The following is a 19,454-nucleotide window of genomic DNA, read 5'->3' as shown; positions in this document are numbered from 1 at the left end:
AAATCTATGATTATTTTAGTAATCCTTTTGAAATTAAGCTATTAAGAATTATGTTTTCTCAAATTTGTTCATTTTGAAAGTTATATAAATTTTGATTGAGATAAGAAGTTATCCTTTTTTTTTTTTTTTACTGGAAAACGCTAGTATAACTTACTTTAATAATCCATTGAATGATTTATATATTAGAAATGGAAATGTTATAAAGAGGGATGAAAAATGTTTGCCAATTTTTGTGTTAAGCTACACGTTTAATTGAATTCGAGGACACAGCTTCCTCACTGGGAAAAAAAACTACTTGGCAGAAATTTTTTTCCCTTTTTTAATTGTTCTGATTTATATAGCTTATTGTATTCAAATAATCTGACGGGTTGGTTAATTTTAAATATAATCAACTTACATTTTCTAAGTAACTCAAGTAGTTGTCCTTTAATATGTTTAAATAATTATATCAAACATTAAATATGTGCTAAATACAAGAACAGATGAACTAAATTGTATTTTTCATTGCAGCAAACACTGCTCATAATGGGAAAGTTAATGGCTTATGTTTTACAAGTGATGGGCTTCACCTTCTCACTGTTGGTACAGATAATCGAATGAGGCTCTGGAATAGTTCCAATGGAGAAAACACACTTGTAAGAGATTTTTGAATGCATTTTGGGGTATAAATTAAATAAATGAATCTGCGACATACACTTGATGTTTTTCATGGATTTAACTCCACTTTTTCCCTTTAAATCACAGTTCTTTTTTAAAAATGGTCTTCCACTATGTGAACTGGTAATTCTCACCTCAAGACATCTCACCCACATCACACCCTGCCACATTTCCCCCACTTAGTAGACAGTCACAGTTTTATTGAGCCATTGCTTTTTTTTTTTTTTTGAGCTGGAGTCTTACTCTGTCACCCAGGCTGGAGGGCACTGGCACGCTCCCGGCCACCACAGCCTCAACCTGCTGGGCTCAGACAATCCTTCAGCCTCAGCCTTCCAAGGAGTTGGAACTACAGGCATGTGCCACCATGCCTGGCTAATTTTTTGATTTATTATAGAGATGTAGTAACAGACTTACTAGGAACAAGTCACAACTGTCTAGTTCTTGTGAGAGATGAGGTCTCGCCAAATTGCCTAGGCTAGTCTCAAACCCGAGAACTCAGGCATCCCTCTCTCCTCAGCCTCCCAAAGTGCTGGGATTATAGGCGTGAGCCACCGTGCCCAGCCTGAGCCACCGTTCTTAATGGGAATGTGCTGTATCTCTCAAGTATATTGGAGCAGAATAAAAGATTGAGAACTACTGATATAAAGTTATAAAGCTAAGTAGTCAAATGTTACACAGGCTGAGTATCCCTAATCTGAAAATCTGAAATCCGAAATGTTCCAAAATTTGAAACTTAAATTTTTTTAAGTTGAGATCTCACTGTGTCACCCAAGCTGGAGTGCAGTGGCACAATCATGGCTCACTGTAGCCTCAGCCTCCTAGGCTCTGGAGATCCTCAGCCTTAGCCTCCCAAGTGGCTGGGACTACAGGCATGCACCAGCATGCCCAGCCAATTTTTTTTTTTTTTTTTAATAGAGACGCAGTCTCGCTGTGTTGTCCATGCTGGTCTCAAACTCCAGGGCTCAAACAATCCTTCCACCTCTGCCTCCTAAAGTGCTGGGATTATAGGCATTAGCCACTGTGGCTTCCCCATAATCTGAAATTTTTTTGAGTGCCAACCTGACACTCAAAGGAAATTCTCATTGAATCATATCAAATTTTGGATTTTCAGATTAGGAATGTTCAACCAGTAAAGCAAATATCCTGAAATCCAAAAATGCCTAAAATCTGAAACGCTTCTGCTCCCAATCATTTTGGATAAGGGACACTCAACCTGTACTATATATATGACTTGTAAACAAAATCCACAACAAATTTTATAGCACCAGAATATATAGTATTTTGTTTAATACTACTGGAATAAATGTATTTTGAAGGTGACTAGATTCTTATTTGGCAAGTAATTTCTAGTTTGTTTTAATATATGGTACAGTTTTATCGCTATACCTATGGTTTAGTAACTTTCAGAATAAACTACCAAGCTTATAATTTGGTGATAATAATAGCTAATACTTATTGAGAGAGTATGTGTCAGATACTGTGCTAATAGTAATTGGCATTTAATGTAAGTGCTGGAGCATATACTGTCTTATTTAATCATATCAACACTATGACAGTACTTACTGTTATAATACCCATTTTACACATGAGGGAAGTTAGAAATAAAATGGTTAGGTAACTTGCCTGAGTTTACAACAACAGAGTTTGACTCTAGATTCCACTCTTACTATAATAATGACTGTACCCGGACCCCTTAAAGCCCGTATGTAAGTATTAATGTTACTCATGGGGGGCACATAACATCAAAAAGGGTACCTGATCTCAAACCAGGCAAAGTGGAGGCCCAAACTTTACCTGTATGGTGTCCACTTATATACCTAATCCCAAAGTGTACCTCTTACCTTTAAAATAAAATACTTAAAAAATTAAAAATATTAATCATAGTCCTTTCTTTAGTCATCCTTTCTAGCTAATAATTCTCTTTCAGATACTCTAGGTGCCACTTTCATTATTAATACTGCTATTACTATAAGGTCATGTTTATGTCTAGATTACTTCAGAGTGCTGATCCCTCATTTTAAGAGATGTCTGTCATGTCTTAGGCTAGAAACTGTGGCATTGTGAAATATAATTTAGAATTTTCTATTCATGATATTGTACTGTCTCTGACCAGGACACACACTTCTTTTCTCATTTTATTCATTTGTTTAATAAATACTCATCGAGCACTTACTGTTGCCAGGCAGCATTAGATAGTAGTATGCAAAACACAGAAAAGTCATATCTTCATGGAGCTTGCATTCCAGGGAGAGGATGAAAGATATCAGTTAATTAATAGGTAGAAAGATAGATAAATTAAATGTTAGATTGGGTGAGTACTATGAAGAAAAGAAGAAAGTGGGAAATATTGGGATGTTGAAGTTGCTGTTTTACATAGGGAAGTCAGGGTAGGCTTCACTAAAAAGGTAACATTTGGCCTGAAGGAAATAGGGGGCTGACCAATGTTTTGGAAGGAAGAACATTCTAGGCAGAGAAAGGAAAAAATACCAAGACCCTGAGGCAAAATCATGCTTGAGATACTCAAAGAACTGCTAGGAAGCTCTTGTGTTGGAATATGGAGAGAGTAATAAGATCATGAGCAGAGGGATCAGGATGCCACAGACTTTGTAGGCCTTCATAAAAGCTTAACCTTTTTTTTTTAACTTTAAGAGATGGGGTCTCACTCACTCTGTTGCCTAGGCTGGAATGCAGTGGCATGATTATAGTTCCCTATGGCCTCAAACTCCTGGGCTCAAGGGCTCCCACCCCAGTCTCCCAGGTAGCTGGGACTACAGGTACATACCACCAGCTAATTTGATCAGCTGATTTTTAAAAAAGTGTTTTGTAGAGACATGGTCTTATTGTGTTGCCCAAACTGGTCTCAAACATACCCTGAAGAATGTTTCATGGTCAATTAAGAAGAATGTGTATTCTGCAGCTATTGAATGGAATGTTCTATGTTTGTTAGGTCTGTTTGATCTGGAGTGCAGTTTAAATCCAATGTTTCTTTGTTGATTTCATGTCTACGTTATCTGTCCTCTGAAAGTGGAGTGTTGAAGTCTCCTACTGTTATTGTACAGTATATCTAAATATATAATATTTTCTTTATATATTTAGATGAGACAATATTGGGAGTGTATATATTTATAATTGTTGTATCTTTTTGCTAAATCAACCCTTCTATCATTACATAATGAATTTTTTTGTCTCTTTTTACAGTTTTGACTTAAAGTCTGTTTTATTTGGTATAAATATAACTACCCCTGCTCGCTTTTGGTTTCCATTTGTATGGAATATTTTTCCATCTCTTCACTCTCAGTCTATGTGTGCCCTTACAGATGTTGAGAGTTTGTTGTAAGCAGCATATAGATGAATTTGTTTTTTAATCTATTTAGCTACTCTGTATCTTTTGATTGAAGAATTTAATCCATTTATATGCAAGGTAGTTATTGAGTAGTTAAGAAGTTACTGCTGCCATTTTGTTAATTTTATGTTGTTTTTAGATTGTTTTGTAGATCCTTTCTTTTACTGTCTTCATTTATGGTTAAGTGATTTTGTCTAGTAGTAGTTTGCTTTGATTCCTTGTTTTTTATTTTTAGTGTCTCTATTATAGGTTCTTGCTTTGTGGTTAAAATGAGGCTTACAAAAAACACTTTATAGTTATAAGATATTTTAAGCTGATAACAACTTTACTTTGATTTTAAAAATAATTCTATATTTGAACTTCACATCCTTCCATTATTTTGTATTTTTGGTGCCACAATTTATACATTTTTATATTATATATTCCTTAACCAAGTACTGTAGTGATCACTATTTTTAATGGTTTTACACACCACCATTACAGTATTAGCGTGTTTTGAATGTGTCTACTTGCTTTTACCAGTAAACTTTATACTTTCAGATATTTTTGTGTTATGCATTAGCATCTTTTTCCATCTTCAACTTGAAGAACTCCCTTAGCATTTCTTGTAAGACAGTTCTGGGCTCCCAACCAGTCTTTTAAAAAAAGGAAAAAAAAATCACTATTTACAAAGAAGTGGTGATGGGAGATTTTATTGATATGCATGATCACGATTCCCAAATTACTAACCACTGGTTTTACATTCATCCTAAGTAAGCTTCTTATCAAAATTATCAGCAGGAAGTAAACCTGTCAACTTATTTAGCTTAAAGCTTCTCAGACTTTGATGAGCATATACAGATCACCTAGGGATGCTGCTAAAATGAAGATTCTTTTTTGGGAGGATTGGTGTGGACCTGGAAGTTTGCATGTGTAACTGTTTCAAGTGAAGCTCATACTGCTGGGCTTGCTGACTACACCTTTCAAGTACAAGTAGAGAGTTTTAATTTTTGTCCCCAATACATAATTATATAAAGATAAAATTACAGTATATACCTTATTTGTGTTCTGTGCTTTTTTTTTTTTTTTTTGAGTTGGAGTCTCACTCTGTCTCCCAGACTGGAGTGCAGTGGTCTCTCCCGGCCACCGCAGCCTCGACCTGCTAGGCTCCAGCGATCCTTCCGCCTCAGCCTTCCAAGTAGCTGGAACTACAGGCACGCGCTACCACGCCCGGCTAATTTTTTTGATTTATTGTAGAGATGATGTTTCACCAAGTTGCCCAGGCGGGTCTCAAACCCACGGGCTCAGGCAATCCACTCACCTCAGCCTCCCAAGGCGCAGGATTACAGGCTGAGCCACCGAACCCGGCTTCTGTGCTTTTTTTATAGTTAGTCTTTTTCCTTGTTTTCTGCAGAATTTTCAGAATTACTATTTATATAAACCATAGAGTTAACATGACATTATGAGAAATATACATCGGTTCTCAGTTATTTCTTCATTCTAGATAATGCTGCATTGAACTCTTCTGGGCATACAGCTTTTTGCTGTTTAATTATTTCCTTAAGATAAATTCCCAAGAGTAATTACTAGATCAAGGGTAAAGATTATCTTTGTTTTAATGAGTACAGTTTTGCAAGATGAAAAGAGTTCTAGAGATGGATAGTGATGATGGTGGCACAACATGAACTGGCATTAAAATGATTATGATGGTAAATTTTATGCTATGTGTACTCTACCACAATTAAATTTTTTTAAAACCAAAAGAATAAGTTATATACTCCTCCAAAGAAAGAATATTATTATTCTGGAAATAATTATTATATAATAAACCATTTGGCCTTTTAGAATAAATAGCCAAATTACAGTGCCACTTTTGAAGTATTTCTCCTAATCTTTGTTGTCTTTTTAATTCAGATTTAAGAGATGAGTAACTTCATGATTTTAATCCTACAGGTGAACTATGGAAAAGTTTATAATGACAGTAAAAAAGGATTGAAATTCACTGTCTCCTGTGGCTGCAGTTCAGAATTTGTTTTTGTACCATATGGTAGCACCATTGCTGTTTATACCGTTTACTCAGGAGAACAGATAACTATGCTAAAGGGACATTATAAAAGTGTTGACTGCTGTGTATTTCAGTCTAATTTCCAGGTAAGAATGATACTTAAGGGAATTTAAAATGTTGAGATAGCTGGCTTGCCAAACAAGTTGTATATGAAAGAGTAAGTTGCAATTTCATTCTAAGAAGTTATACTTAAAATCCACATTTGAACTAGGATTTATTCAGTAGAGGGTTATACATCCTAGCTTTTTAGATGGCATAGGATAGATGAATGAATATAATACTGAGCAACTTGATTGGGATGAATTTTTTCTTTTGCGTATGAACTCCATTTATTTAGCAGTTGAAAATCTCTGGTGAGTTAAGCATTTGCACACATTACCCTTTGCGTTCCTTTAAATAAGTCCAATATAGCAAGATAGTTGATATTTTCCCTGTTTTGTAGATTAGGAAAATGGGTCTAATGAAAGTTAAATATTAATAGAATGAAATTGATGGATTATGGATTATTAGAGTTTGAAGGAACTTTAACTATCACCTGGTGGAGCACCTATGTATTCATTCATTTAATACTGATTACCTAATTTTAGCCTGACAATATGTTGTAAGATATATAGGCCTGATTTTTCAGCCATTACACACCATTATGGCAACATTCATTATTCAAATATTAATATTTATGTATCCTACTGGTTGGTAAAACAGCTGCTGCATCAATCTGCCTAAGTGACCTCCAGCCTCAGCCCCTTCCTTTTAACCTTTTAGACCTCACCTTAACCCACTAAAAAGAGACATCAAAACCCAGCTTTGACTCTGGTCAGTATCTCTTCTGATTAGTCTGTCCTACTATACTAGTTGTTTAATGTTTTTAGTGTTACTTCTGGGAGAAGAAAACCAAAGCACCAAAGAGGTAACATGACTTGCCCCTAACCTACAAGTAGTTATTGACAAAGCATGATTCTCTATTCAAAGAACTTCTTGGAATACTGTTTTTCTTTTCTTATGTATATCACTTAGAGACACAGTCAAAATTTTAATCCAGGTAATCTGACTACAAATCATTTCTTTCTACCAAACTGGAGCTTCCTAATAGATGTGTCTAGAATGTATTACAGTTATGCCAAGATATATATTGGAATAAGTGAGTTGAGTCTCAGTCATTCACCCAGACTGGAGTGCAGTGGCATGATCATAGCTCATAGCAACCTCGTCATCCCGGATTTAGGTGATCCTTCTACTTCAGCCTCCCAAGTAGCTGGGACTACAGGCACACATCACCATGCCCTGCTAATTTTTATTCCTTTGTAGAGACAAGCTCTCATATTGCCCAGGTTTGTCTCAAACTACTGTTGCAAGCAGTCCTCTCACCTCAGCCTCCCAGAGTGCTAGGTTTATAGGCATTAGTCATCACTCCCAGCTGTACCAAGATACAGATTCCTCTCAGACAGCCAGAGACCCTGGGGCCAGATGCCTCTGACAAATACCATTTCTATATGTGCTATGAATACAGAAAGATTTTAATCACTGCATTACATCAAAAAGCTCCCATCTCTTATCCCATTTCACTCCTTATGATTCCGAAAATACACATAATTATAAATCTCAAAAGTAAGAGATAGTAGTACTTTTACATCCATTTAGCAGCAGAACCTTTTTGCAAATTAAATGTTACATAAAACTCACTATCTGAAAATAAAATTGTATTTCTGTTTAAATGTAAAAGACAAGATACACTCAACATCAAAGTAAGTCATGAGGGTTAGGCACAATGACTGACACCTACGATCTGAGCACTTTGAGAGGCTGAGGAGAGATTGCTCTGAAACCAGCCTGGACAATATAGCAAGACCTCATCTCTACAATCAAATTTAAAAATTATCTGGGTGTGACACACATGTGTAGTCCCACCTATTTGGAAGGCTGAGACGGAAGGATCGCCTGAACCCAGAAGGTCTAGGCTGCAGTGAGCCGTAAATGTGCCACTGCATTCCAGCCTGAGTGACAGAGTGAGACCCTGACTTTAATTAATTAAATAATTAATTAAGCCCTTTGATTTGGAATCCATGAATCTACGCTGGTATAAATAGTCCCAAGGTATCACCCTACAAAATGTTGAGTACAAAGGTAAAAAGAGTAATTTTGACCTGAAGAAACCTGATCTACATCCCCTTAATCACATAATCCAAGTTAACATCCCAGTTATGAGACATTACTTCTGTGATATTCCTTGCAAAATTTCACCAAGTGAAATCATGATGAAATGTAAAACAAGCCAAATTTGAAAAACATTCTACATAGTAACTAGGGTATGTCATCAAATTGTCAAGGTCAAGAAAGCTAAAGAGAGACAGAAAAACTGTTCCAGATTGAAAACTAAAGAGACATGACAAGTAAGTGCAGCATGTGATTTTTAATTGGACCCTTTGGCTATGAAGGACAGTATTGAAACAATTGATGAAACTTGAATGAGGTCTAAGAATTAGATGGTAGTAATATATTAATGTGAATTTTCTGATTTTGTTGGTTACTTTGTAGCTTTACAGGAAAAGTACCCTTGTTAACAGGAAATAGACACTGAATTATTCAAGGGTAACAAGGCCTCATGTTGGCAACTTACTTCCATAGGGTTCAGGAAAAAAGTTCTTTTCTACTGCACTTGTAACTTAAGCTTTGAGTTTTTTTTTTTAAGAAAATCTAATTCCCCACATAAACCCCTACATCTATCATAGACACTTCAAGGCTTCATTAAAATCCCTCGATCTGAGAGTTTTTTATTAATCATTCTAATGTTGGTGCCTGTCTCTTTCAATCTGTTTTCAATATCTACAGAGTATCCTTTATGTCTTCACTTAGTGCGTTAATACTTATCACAGTTTACTTTGTAAGTTTATCTACCCAAGTTATCTTGAGTTTGTATCCTACCTTCTCAGGGAAACTAACTTACTGAATATCTGAATGTATCTTTGCATCAGCCCTAGTTAGTATAACCATGTATTCTAGATTTTACAGTCAATAAAATTTGTTTTATTTAGGAAATTTGATCATGTATATCTAGTTTAGCTTCATTTTTAATCTATATTTACTATACATGACTGTATCTTATTTTCTCTTTACCCAAACTGTTACTTAAATTAAAAACACTAATTATACCATGCCTTAAATTATTTTTGATGTGCACAATAATAAAAATAAATAGTTGTATATCACAGCAGGGGAAAAAAATCAATATAACATATTCCTTCAGTTTTAGCAGGGAGGGGAGTGAGCACTGTTTAGCCATGAGCAAACAGCATATCCATAAAGACATTGACATAGACGGCACGTCAGCCCAAGCTTCCCTTTCTGAAGCAGACTTCTCAGCAGGCATGGGGTATGGGTCTTCAAGCTCTTCTGGTTAATGGCAGCCATTTAGGTAGCTGTAAGCTAAACAAAACTTTTGTGAATTTTTGGCCTATTTTAGTAGAAGTTCATATGGTTTCTTCATTTATGCTTTTATTAAAGCTCAGTTATTGACAGAAATAAACGCTTTAATCCATTTTTTCTTTTTCTGACTCTAGAAATATGTAGATACTATGAATGATAAGACCACTACAATATTGAGTGTTTTTGTGAAATTTTCACACCATTAATAAGCTCTGCCATATCCTAATACCATTTTTTAATATGAAGCAAAGCTTTGCCACATCTTAAGAAACAAAAAAGGGCATCAACCTAGTTTCTTTAGAGAGTAGAGACAGAACTAATTAATCTAAGAATTAATCATTTCAAAAATTCATGCAGCTCATTTCAATCTGGTGCCAGCTTTACACTGATCCACAATCACACCTTTGTTTCTGTGTTATAGGAACTATATAGTGGTAGCAGAGACTGCAATATTCTCGCTTGGGTACCGTCCTTATATGAACCTGTTCCTGATGATGATGAGGTAAATATTATTTGTACAAACTGTATGATGGCTTCTAAATCATGAGAAATAAAGTTTTATTCATTTACTTTATATGAGAGAGACTTTCAAAGCATTTCTTGCTGGATCCAGTGGCGTGCGCCTGTAATCCCAGCTACTTAGGATGCTGAAGTAGGAGAATCACTTGAGACTAGGAATTTGAGACCAGCTGGGACAACATAGTGAGATCCTATCTCAAAAAAACTGGCCGGGCAGGGTGGCTCATGCCTTTAATCCTAACGCTTTGGAGGTGGAGTCGAGAGAATTTCCTGAACCCAGGGATTCAAGACCAGCCTGGGCAACTTGATAAGACCTCGTCTCAGCAATAAATCAAAAAACTAGTTAGGTGTGGTGCTGCATGCCTGTAGTCCTAAGCTATGTGGAAGACTGAGGTGAAAGGATGGCTTGAGCCCAGCAGTTTGAGGCTGCAGTAACTGTGAGCTTGCCATTGCACTCCAGTCTGGGCGGCAGAGTGAAAGTCTGACTCAAAAAAAAAAAAAGTATTTATTGCTATTTTCTGATTGTAATAATAATTTGCCTGCTAAAACACATTTGAAAAATATAGAAAACATCAAAAGAAGAACATAAAATTTCTACATTATTTTTGTTTTTTCTGCTTTTCTTTTTTTAATTTTTTGAGTCAGACTTATTCTGTTTCCTTGGCAGGAGTTTAGTGGCACAATCATAGTTCACTATAACCTCAGACTCCTAGGCTCAAGCTATCTTCCTACCTCAGCCTCCCAAGTAGCTAGGACTACCAGTGTACTTTGCTTGGCCAAGATTTTTATTTTTGTAGAGACAAGGTCTTGCTTATATTTCCCAGGTTGCCCAGGCTGGTTTTAAACTCTTGGGGTCAAGTGATCCTCCTACTTTGGCCTCTCAGAGTGCTGGGATTATAGGTGTGAGCCACTGGGCCCAGCCATATATGTTTTTTTTAACATAGTATCATGGTTGTGCATAAACTTGTTACCTACTTTTCTCATTAACATTGTACAACAAGCCTTTTTCTGTCATTAATACCTTGTGAATGCATTATTTTTAATGATACAGTAGTCTGTCATATGTGTACCACAATTTAAATATTGACCTAGTTGGAGACATTTCTATTGATTATTATAAACAACATCAAGGTAAACCTCTGCTTATAAATTGTTCATATGTCTGATTATTTCTTTGGATTACTTCTAGATTCCTAGAAGTTTATCTCTTGAATTATGCCTGACATTTAAGGCTCTTATGTCAAATTTTACCAATTTACACTATCATAGAGCATAAATGAGAATAGAGTATAAACATGATGATGTGAATAAAGAGCCTTAAAAATGCAGTGGGTAAGCAAAGATGAGTAAGACAGTGATCTCTGGCCTCTGTATATGTTTTTAACATTTACGTCAAGCAGTAGAACAATATGTAGATTGTCTAAAGGTGGTATCTTTACTATAAAGGATTATTCTCCCAAACTGTTCGTTATTCTCATTTATCTTAATTTCTAATATATAAAAAGTTTAATGTCTAAAAGCAATGTTTACATTTATATAATTTTTTAAGTTGGAGGTATAAATAATATAGTTAAAAACACTTTAAGGTAATCTTAACCAAATCATAGTAGTGAATGAAAGTTATTGACAGAGCAAGTTTGACATTCAGAAAACATTTTTCATAGACTATATTAGTTCCTTCGTGAAGATAGGACTGTGTCAAAACCCACATTAAACAGAAATTTTTATAGGGGTAGTTGCTATTGACAAGACATTTTACACCTATATTCGTAACTCGTATGATTTCCTGCAGTGTAAAGCCTGTGAATTGTATATATTTTGGCCTTAATCCAAAGAAAGAGAGAAAAAAATACATGTTGATAAATCTTCAAGTAGCTGGCCACTTGAAGAAATCATATGAATACTTTGAGATTTTATCACATATCTAATTTGGTTTATTATGGCTTGATTAATTTTAGCATACAGCTACTTTTGATGACAGAATATTATTCTGTATAAAGCTTTATACAGCCAAGCACAGTAGCTCACACCAATAATCCCAGCACTTTGGTAGACTGAAGATTGCTTGGCCCAGAAGTTCGAGACCCGTCTGGGCAACATAGTGAGACCTCATCTCTACAAAAAATTAGCCAGGTGTGGTGGTGCACACCTGTAGTCCCAGCTACTTGGGATCTGAGGTAGGAGATTGCTTGAACCCAGCAGATTATGCAACTGCATTCCAGTCTGGACAACAGAGTTGAGACCCTGTCTCAAAAAAAAAAAAAAAAGTTTAATATGGTCAGATAGTTGGGTTTAGCCATTTTATTTTGCATTTATTTAATTATTGTGTCCTGCTCTTTGGGTAATACTGTGTACATTAAACCCAAGTTATAACACTATAGGCTATGTTAGGAAGTATAACATTATATTTGCCAAGCGAAAACAATAAAAAATGAAAAGCATATCTGTTGTGACTTATGTATAGATAGAATGTTAGAAAAAACTAGGCCAGGTACCTTGGCTCACGCTGGTAATCCCAGCACTTTAGGAGGCTGAGGTAGGAGGATTGCTTGAGCCCAGGATTTGAGACCAACCTAAGCAACATAGTGAGACCCTTGTCTCTACAAAAAATTAGCCAGGCATGGTGGCATGGGCCTATAATTTCAGTTACTGAGGAGGATGAGGCAGAAGGATCACCTGAGTCCAAGAGGTTGAGACTGCGGTGACCCATGATCATGCCACTCCTGCCTGGGTGACAGAGTGAAACTCCAAATGAGTGAATGAATGAATAAACTTTTGTATATGAGAAATAGAGAAAAACAATTTTTAGAAATCAAGTAGAGATACACAAAAAACAAGTTGAGCTTTATACAAGGAAGGTATCCCAAAAAACTTGGAATTTATTTACTAAAAATTGTGTATTCTTTTATGTTTAAACTTGTCACCTTCAAAGTACTGTCCATTGAATGCAGTACACCTATCAAGATGCTTTTTCTGCTGCTCGAAGCAGTTTTTGAACTTGTCAACTTTGATGCCTTTTAAAGCTTCTGCCATTTTTTGTTTCACCTCTTCCACAACAGCAAAACATTTCCCTTTGAGGGCTTTTTTTATTTGGGGAAACAAAAAAAAGTCATTCAGGTGAGATAAGGTTAATAGGGAAAGTGGAGCATATGGAGGTCATGCAGTTTTTGGTCACTCAGCACAGTGTGGGCAGGTGCATTCATAAATCACCCATGATGAAATGGGCAAATGTGTTGAAAAAATCTTTAAAAAAAAAATTTAACTGAAGCCAAACAGCCTCTCACAACAACACTAGCTGGTCCACTAATTCCAATGGGTTCCTAGAACACTTGCCTAGTGGGGGAAGCATGACTACAAGAGGCCTACCCTCTAAAAGATAAATCCAGTTTTGGGGGGGGATCCCCCCTCATATTTCATTTTAGAGCTACAAATCTTACCTTTTAAAATATACTGTTCAGATGCTTTAGCTTTAAGATAGTAGTCATTCTCATATTAATATAAAATGGTATGTGCTCAGGTTATTTCCATAAAACTTTAATTTGAAAGATTTCTGTGAATGTAGGTAGAACATGAATGTGATCCCAATACAGATCCCAGTAGAGAAATCTTTCTGAACAAGGTCCTATTCCTTGCATGTATGTTTATAATTTAACTCATATTTAAAAGTGTTTATATCTCAACTATCAAATAAATGACTTGCAGTTTTCCAAGGAGACAGCATAGCAGAGTACAAAGCAAAACACATATACGTATACACACACACATACTTAGACCTTAGCTTTAGGTAAACCTGAGTTTGAATCGTAGTTCTGCCATTCATGAAACTTTGATCTGGAAAAAGTTTATAATATTTCCAAACATCAGAATTGGAAAACCAAAGCTATTATTGTTTCCTTTCAACCCACTCTTCAGATGAGATTTATCTCCCATCAATTAAGATATAATCATGTAGGGGTGTTTCTCCTGATAGTCAAAGTTGAAGAGGAATTTAATTCTATCTAAAGAAAGAAAGGGCATTGGATGATAGGGACAGGATTTATGGTACTTAAGCACAAGTCTTATTATCTAACTGACAAGCTGTTTCATTATATTATATTTCATTATACTGAGGAATGTGGTTTACTTTTGTCTCTACTTCCTAAACTTGGTCATAGTCAAGGTAAGCCTATCCATAACTCCTGATCACTTTTTCCTGCCTGAAATCTATAGGGCAGACATATTGCAGTTTAAATCTGACCCTCATCAAGAATCTTACTTTATTTTGACATTCACACAATACAAGTCTGTTTTACTTACCTCTTCTGTAGATGTATGATCACTTGTTGACACAAACCCTGAGACTTTTCAGTAATCACCAGTCAAAAATTTGAAAGTTATCAGATGTACCCTGGTAGGTGTTAAGTTTGGTTTTATTCCTCCTTCGCATTATTTGGACCTGTACTAGGTACCTCTAAGCCCATATTTCCTCACCTCCGTAACATTTACAACTGTCAGTAGAACTGGTGACCGGGTGAGCTAGACTATGTTCAAGCACGAACTGGATGTCCACCAGAGGGAGATGTTGTAGAGGAAACTGGAGTAATAATGTGTACTACATTCATCTGCATCTTTACTGCAGTTCTTAACTATATCTTATTTGTGATTGTTTTAGCAGTAAAGTATATTTATAACACTGTAATGCATTCATATTTGTTTCACTAAAAGCAGTAAAATAATTTATATGCAACTGTATTGTGATTTTCACTTATTTTTCTTTACTCACCACAGCAAAAAATTTATAATGAAATTAATTTTGCTTTTGTGTTGAGTTTTTAACTGAAATTAAAAAGTTTAACAGTTTACACATTGGCTTCCATAGTAGGATTAGGAGGCATGACCTTCGTGTGGGTTATCCACCCAGAGATATCTTTGGGTAATATCTAAGGCAATGTTAAAGGCTTCTAAAGACAGAGTAGGAAGAGGAGTCACTTAACCCCCAATGACAATAAATCTTTGAATACACTCTCACCAGATAACCTAATTTTGTAGTTAAATTGGAAACTCAAAAAGACAAGAGATTCAGTAAATGTTTAGATGAAAGAATAGATTAACAGACTTCGATATGCTACTGTTGCAAATAAGTGGACTGCTACTAGAAATTAATCAGTAGTTAGCTGAAGTTTGATCACAATTTTGCATCTGGACATTTGTGGCATATGGAATTTTGGTTGTACACTTAGGTAACAACAGCTGACACTAGGCTTAGTAATATACTCTGATCTGTTTCAACAACTATAAAGAATACTTAAGTTAATATATTGTTTTCCACTTATCCTACCTGATATTCAGGAAATTTACTGGGAACACTCACTTTTTCTACTGTTTTCATTGTTTGAAGTGTAAGATTCTAAGTCATAATGTTCATCAAAAAGGGAAATGAGCATTCTTAGATATGCAATAGGGGATTGCCCTTAACAAAAAATATTTCTAAGGCTGAGGCGGAAGGATCGCCGGAGCCCAGCAGGTCGAGGCTGCAGTGGCCGGGAGCAGCCACTGCACTTTAGTCTGGGTGACAGAGTGAGATTCCAACTCAAAAAAATATATATATATATTTCTACTTAAATTTATTAAGTTGTAAAAGGCAATAAATATATCTAAGATACTTTAAGAGTAGTCTTGAGGCTAATACCTTATTAGCTGTGGATCTAAATAAACTTGTAGCAAATGTGAAAACTGTAAAATAAGAAGCAAACCTGGCTCATAATGCCCAGTTGCTTTAAAAATGAGACCATTTATCCAAGCACAGTGGCTCATGTCTGTAATCCCAGCACTTTGGGAGACCAAGGCAGGAGGATTGCATGAACCCAGGAGTTAGAGACCAGCCTGGGCAATATAGCAATATCTTGTCGAGATAGATAGATAGATAGATAGATAGATAGATAGATAGATAGATAGATAGATAGATAGATAGATAGATAGAAAGAAGATCAATCTTGTCGAGATAGATAGATAGATAGATAGATAGATAGATAGATAGATAGAAGATCATCTTAAAGCCCTTTTAGTTATTTGCCAGAGAATAAGAAGGTAGCCATTCAGAAGTTTTACCAAAAAAGTGAATTGATTTGAAACACCACAGATAATTAAATTTTCCCTAGTGTGCTGATTACAAGCATGTGACTGTATATGACTTATTTTGGATGGGTTACTACACTACTTTATCAACCATGTAAAAATAAGTAGATAAACCTCAGTACTTAATAACCCACAGTACTTTTTGAACTAAAAATGGTATTACTCAGCTTGATGAACACCTCATTCCCCATCTTTGGATATTTGTTTAATTTATAAAAGTCAGTCTCACCCAAACAATTAAGAGTTACCAACGTTAATTTCTTGAACTGCCAGGTCAGACACCTGGAGTTCAGTCTTAGCCCATGAATGTCAGTATGTCACTTTCTCCAGGAAATTCCAAAGAGTTACAGAAATACCTTGAGCAATAGCAGCATTGTGGTATATATGTATTTATTTGGATAAAGGCTGGTATGTCTGTTTAAAATGAATCTGTATTATATTGTATGTGGTGTTTTTTGCATTATTTTTGTTGTGAAATTAACAATTATACAGTTTCTTTAAAAATAATGTAACTGCTATTCACCTGGTATATTCCATAACTATATTTTGAAGTAGAAAGATAGAATCTTCCTTTTTCTTTTTCTTTTTTTAGACTACAACAAAATCCCAGTTAAATCCAGCTTTTGAAGATGCCTGGAGCAGCAGTGATGAGGAAGGATGAATGTTAACCTTTAGTACCTTTTTTCTCTATTGATGATGAATCTTTTTAGGTGGAAATGTTTGTGTGGGTTTTTGTTTTTTTAACTGTCTGGTCTATTCCACAACTAAATTAGTCCTCAGTTTGGATAATTTTTCCCTCATGTTTTAAAATGAGGTTAATATTTGCATGAAGTCCTAAAACAGACTTCTATATAGTTTATTAATCAAAATATGTCCTTTGATCCCATTTGCTGTGGCCTGGGGCCACTACTGCTGTAATATGAGGACATGAGTTATTACACCTCAGTTGGGACCTTGAGCAGATTTTCTGAACTGTAAGATGCAATCTCAGAGGATCAGCAAGTGGAGGTTATCAGCTGGCTGTACCATCAGAATGATTTTACCAAGGATGATTACATTAAAAATAGTAGTTGACATGGCAACATCAGAATTATTATTATTTTTTTGGAGTCAGAGTCTCTGTTGCCCAGGCTGGAGTGCAGTAGCTCGCTCACGGCCACAGCCTCGACCTGCTGGCCTCGGGTGATCCTTATCTTTCTGCTTCAGCCTTCCAAGAAACTGGAACCACCCGGCTGATTTTTTTACTTATTGTAGAGATGACTTCTTGCCATGTTGCTCACGTTGGTTTTGAACCCCTGAGCTCAGGCAATCCTCTCACCTCTGCCTTCCAAAGTGCTGGGATTACAGGCCTGAGCCACCACGCCCAACTTATTTTATTCTTTCTTATTCATGTATTTACATTTTGCAGTGATTTTTTTTAAGTGACTATTGTCTAGCTTTCTGTTAAACATGTTTGGACTCAGTGTCTCCTACAAGTCAAAGAACATGTCACAAGAGGCTTTTAACTTGGCAAAAATTCCATGTTTGCTTTTTTTTAGTGTCAGAAGGCAGCTTACATTCATGCTTGATCTCCCTTTCTATGAAACTCATTAAAATGTGACCAAATCTTGCTTCCTTCATTCAAGCAGAAAATGTCCTGGCAGAGAATCTAGCTAAACATAAAATGTTGTCATAAAATTTCTATTTTATTGTCTCCTTTTGTGTCAGTCCATGAATGACTATCATGAAGCTAATCTGAATATTCCCTTTCTTCCTTATTCTTAGTAGCAGACATGTAAAAGAGGTTTTTATGAGCTTAAATATCAAGTATGGGGGGAGGGGAGGGGAGGGGAAAAAAATACCAAGTATCCAGTTGTTGAGTTTTTAAGTGTTTAAGGGTTAGGCCTGATATCAGCTAAATGTTTCACCTTCCAACTTAATGTTTTCCATATACTTGCTTTTATAATTGATTTTTCAACTGCCAGATAAAATTGTATGTATTTACCATGTACAGCATATTGTTTTGCAGCTTATGTACACTGTGGAAATGAACAAAATTTTTTTTTTTTTGAGTTGGAGTGTCACTCCATTGCCCAGACTGGAGTGCAGTAGCCACTCCCGGCCTCCGCAGCCTCGACTTGCTGGGCTCCAGCCATCCTTCCACCTTAGCCTTCCAAGTGTCCAGAACTACAGGCGTGCGCTACCACACCCAGCTAATTTTTTTGATTTATTGTAGAGATGAGTTCTCGCCAAGTTGCCAAGGCGGGTCTCGAACCTGCGGGCTCAGGCAATTCACTCACCTCGGCCTCTCAAAGCGCCGGATTACAGACTGAGCCACCGAGCCCAGCGGAAATGAACAAATTAACATGTACATTACCTCACACAGTTATCATTTTTATGGTAAGCACACTTAACATCCATTCTCTTAGCATTTTTCAAAAACACAATATATTAACTCTAGGTGCTATGTTGTACAATAAGATTTCTGGACTTGTTCCTCCTATTTTACTGAAATGCTATGGGCTTTAACCAATGTCTTCCCAAGTACCTACCTCCCCACCCCCTAACCATCAACCACCTCAGCCTTTGGTAACCATTCTACTTTCTACTTCCGTGAGATCAGCTTTTTCAAATTCCATATATGAATGAGATCATGCAGTATTTGTCTTTCTGTACTGGCTTGTTTCACGTAACGTAATACCCTCCAGATTCATCAATGCTATTGCAAATGATAGAACGTTCTTCTTTTTTATGGCTGAATAGTATTTCATTGAGTATATATGCCACATTTTTCTTCGTCCATTGATCCATTAATGGACCCTTAGGTTGACTCCATATCTTAGCAATTGTGAATAGTGCTCCAGTAAACATGTGAGTGTACATAAATATCTCTTTGACATACCTCTGGATATAAGGCCAGTAGTGGATTGCTGGATCATGTGGTAGTTCTATTTTTAATTTTTTGAGGAACTTTCATTTTCCATAATGGCTCTACTAATTTGCATTCCCACCAACAATGTGCAAGGGTTCCCTTTTCTCTACATTTTCACCAACACTGTGAGCTGTTATTTCATTGTTGCTTTAGTTTGCATTTCCCTGATGATTAGTGAGGTTGAGCGTTTTTTTCATATGCCTGCTGGCCATTTGTATGTCTTTTTTTAAGAAGTGTCTTTTCAGATCCTTTGCCCATTTTGTAGTTGGGTTTTCTTGCTGCTGAGTTGTTTGAGTTCCTTATATGTATATTTTGGATATTAGTCTCTTATCAGATCTATAGCTTGTAAATATTTGCCCCATTCTGTAGGTTATCTCTTCATCCTGTTAATTGTCTCCTTTGCTGTGCAGAAACTTTTTAGTTTGATGTAATTCCATTTGTCTGTT

The 19,454-nt window shown here is 36.0% G+C and overlaps 1 protein-coding gene across 2 annotated transcripts in view; it reads left to right on the top strand.

The window, feature by feature from the left end:
- Positions 1-17,232, top strand: part of ERCC8 (ERCC excision repair 8, CSA ubiquitin ligase complex subunit) — a 48,668-nt gene extending 31,436 nt beyond the window's left edge. For both annotated transcript variants that reach the window (XM_021714463.1, XM_008062080.2), the window contains 4 exons: positions 511-635; positions 5,933-6,130; positions 9,886-9,966; positions 16,690-17,232. In XM_021714463.1, coding sequence (XP_021570138.1) covers positions 511-635; positions 5,933-6,130; positions 9,886-9,966; positions 16,690-16,758 — 473 coding nt within the window. In that variant the 3' untranslated portion in view covers positions 16,759-17,232. The remainder of the gene's footprint in view (positions 1-510; positions 636-5,932; positions 6,131-9,885; positions 9,967-16,689) is intronic.
- The last annotated feature ends 2,222 nt before the right edge of the window (positions 17,233-19,454 follow it).

The sequence above is a fragment of the Carlito syrichta genome, unplaced genomic scaffold (assembly GCF_000164805.1).
Source record: "Carlito syrichta isolate Samal-C Ts95f unplaced genomic scaffold, Tarsius_syrichta-2.0.1 Scaffold305653, whole genome shotgun sequence".
Lineage (NCBI taxonomy): Eukaryota > Metazoa > Chordata > Mammalia > Primates > Tarsiidae > Carlito > Carlito syrichta.
This window is presented reverse-complemented; position numbering and strand designations above follow the sequence as displayed.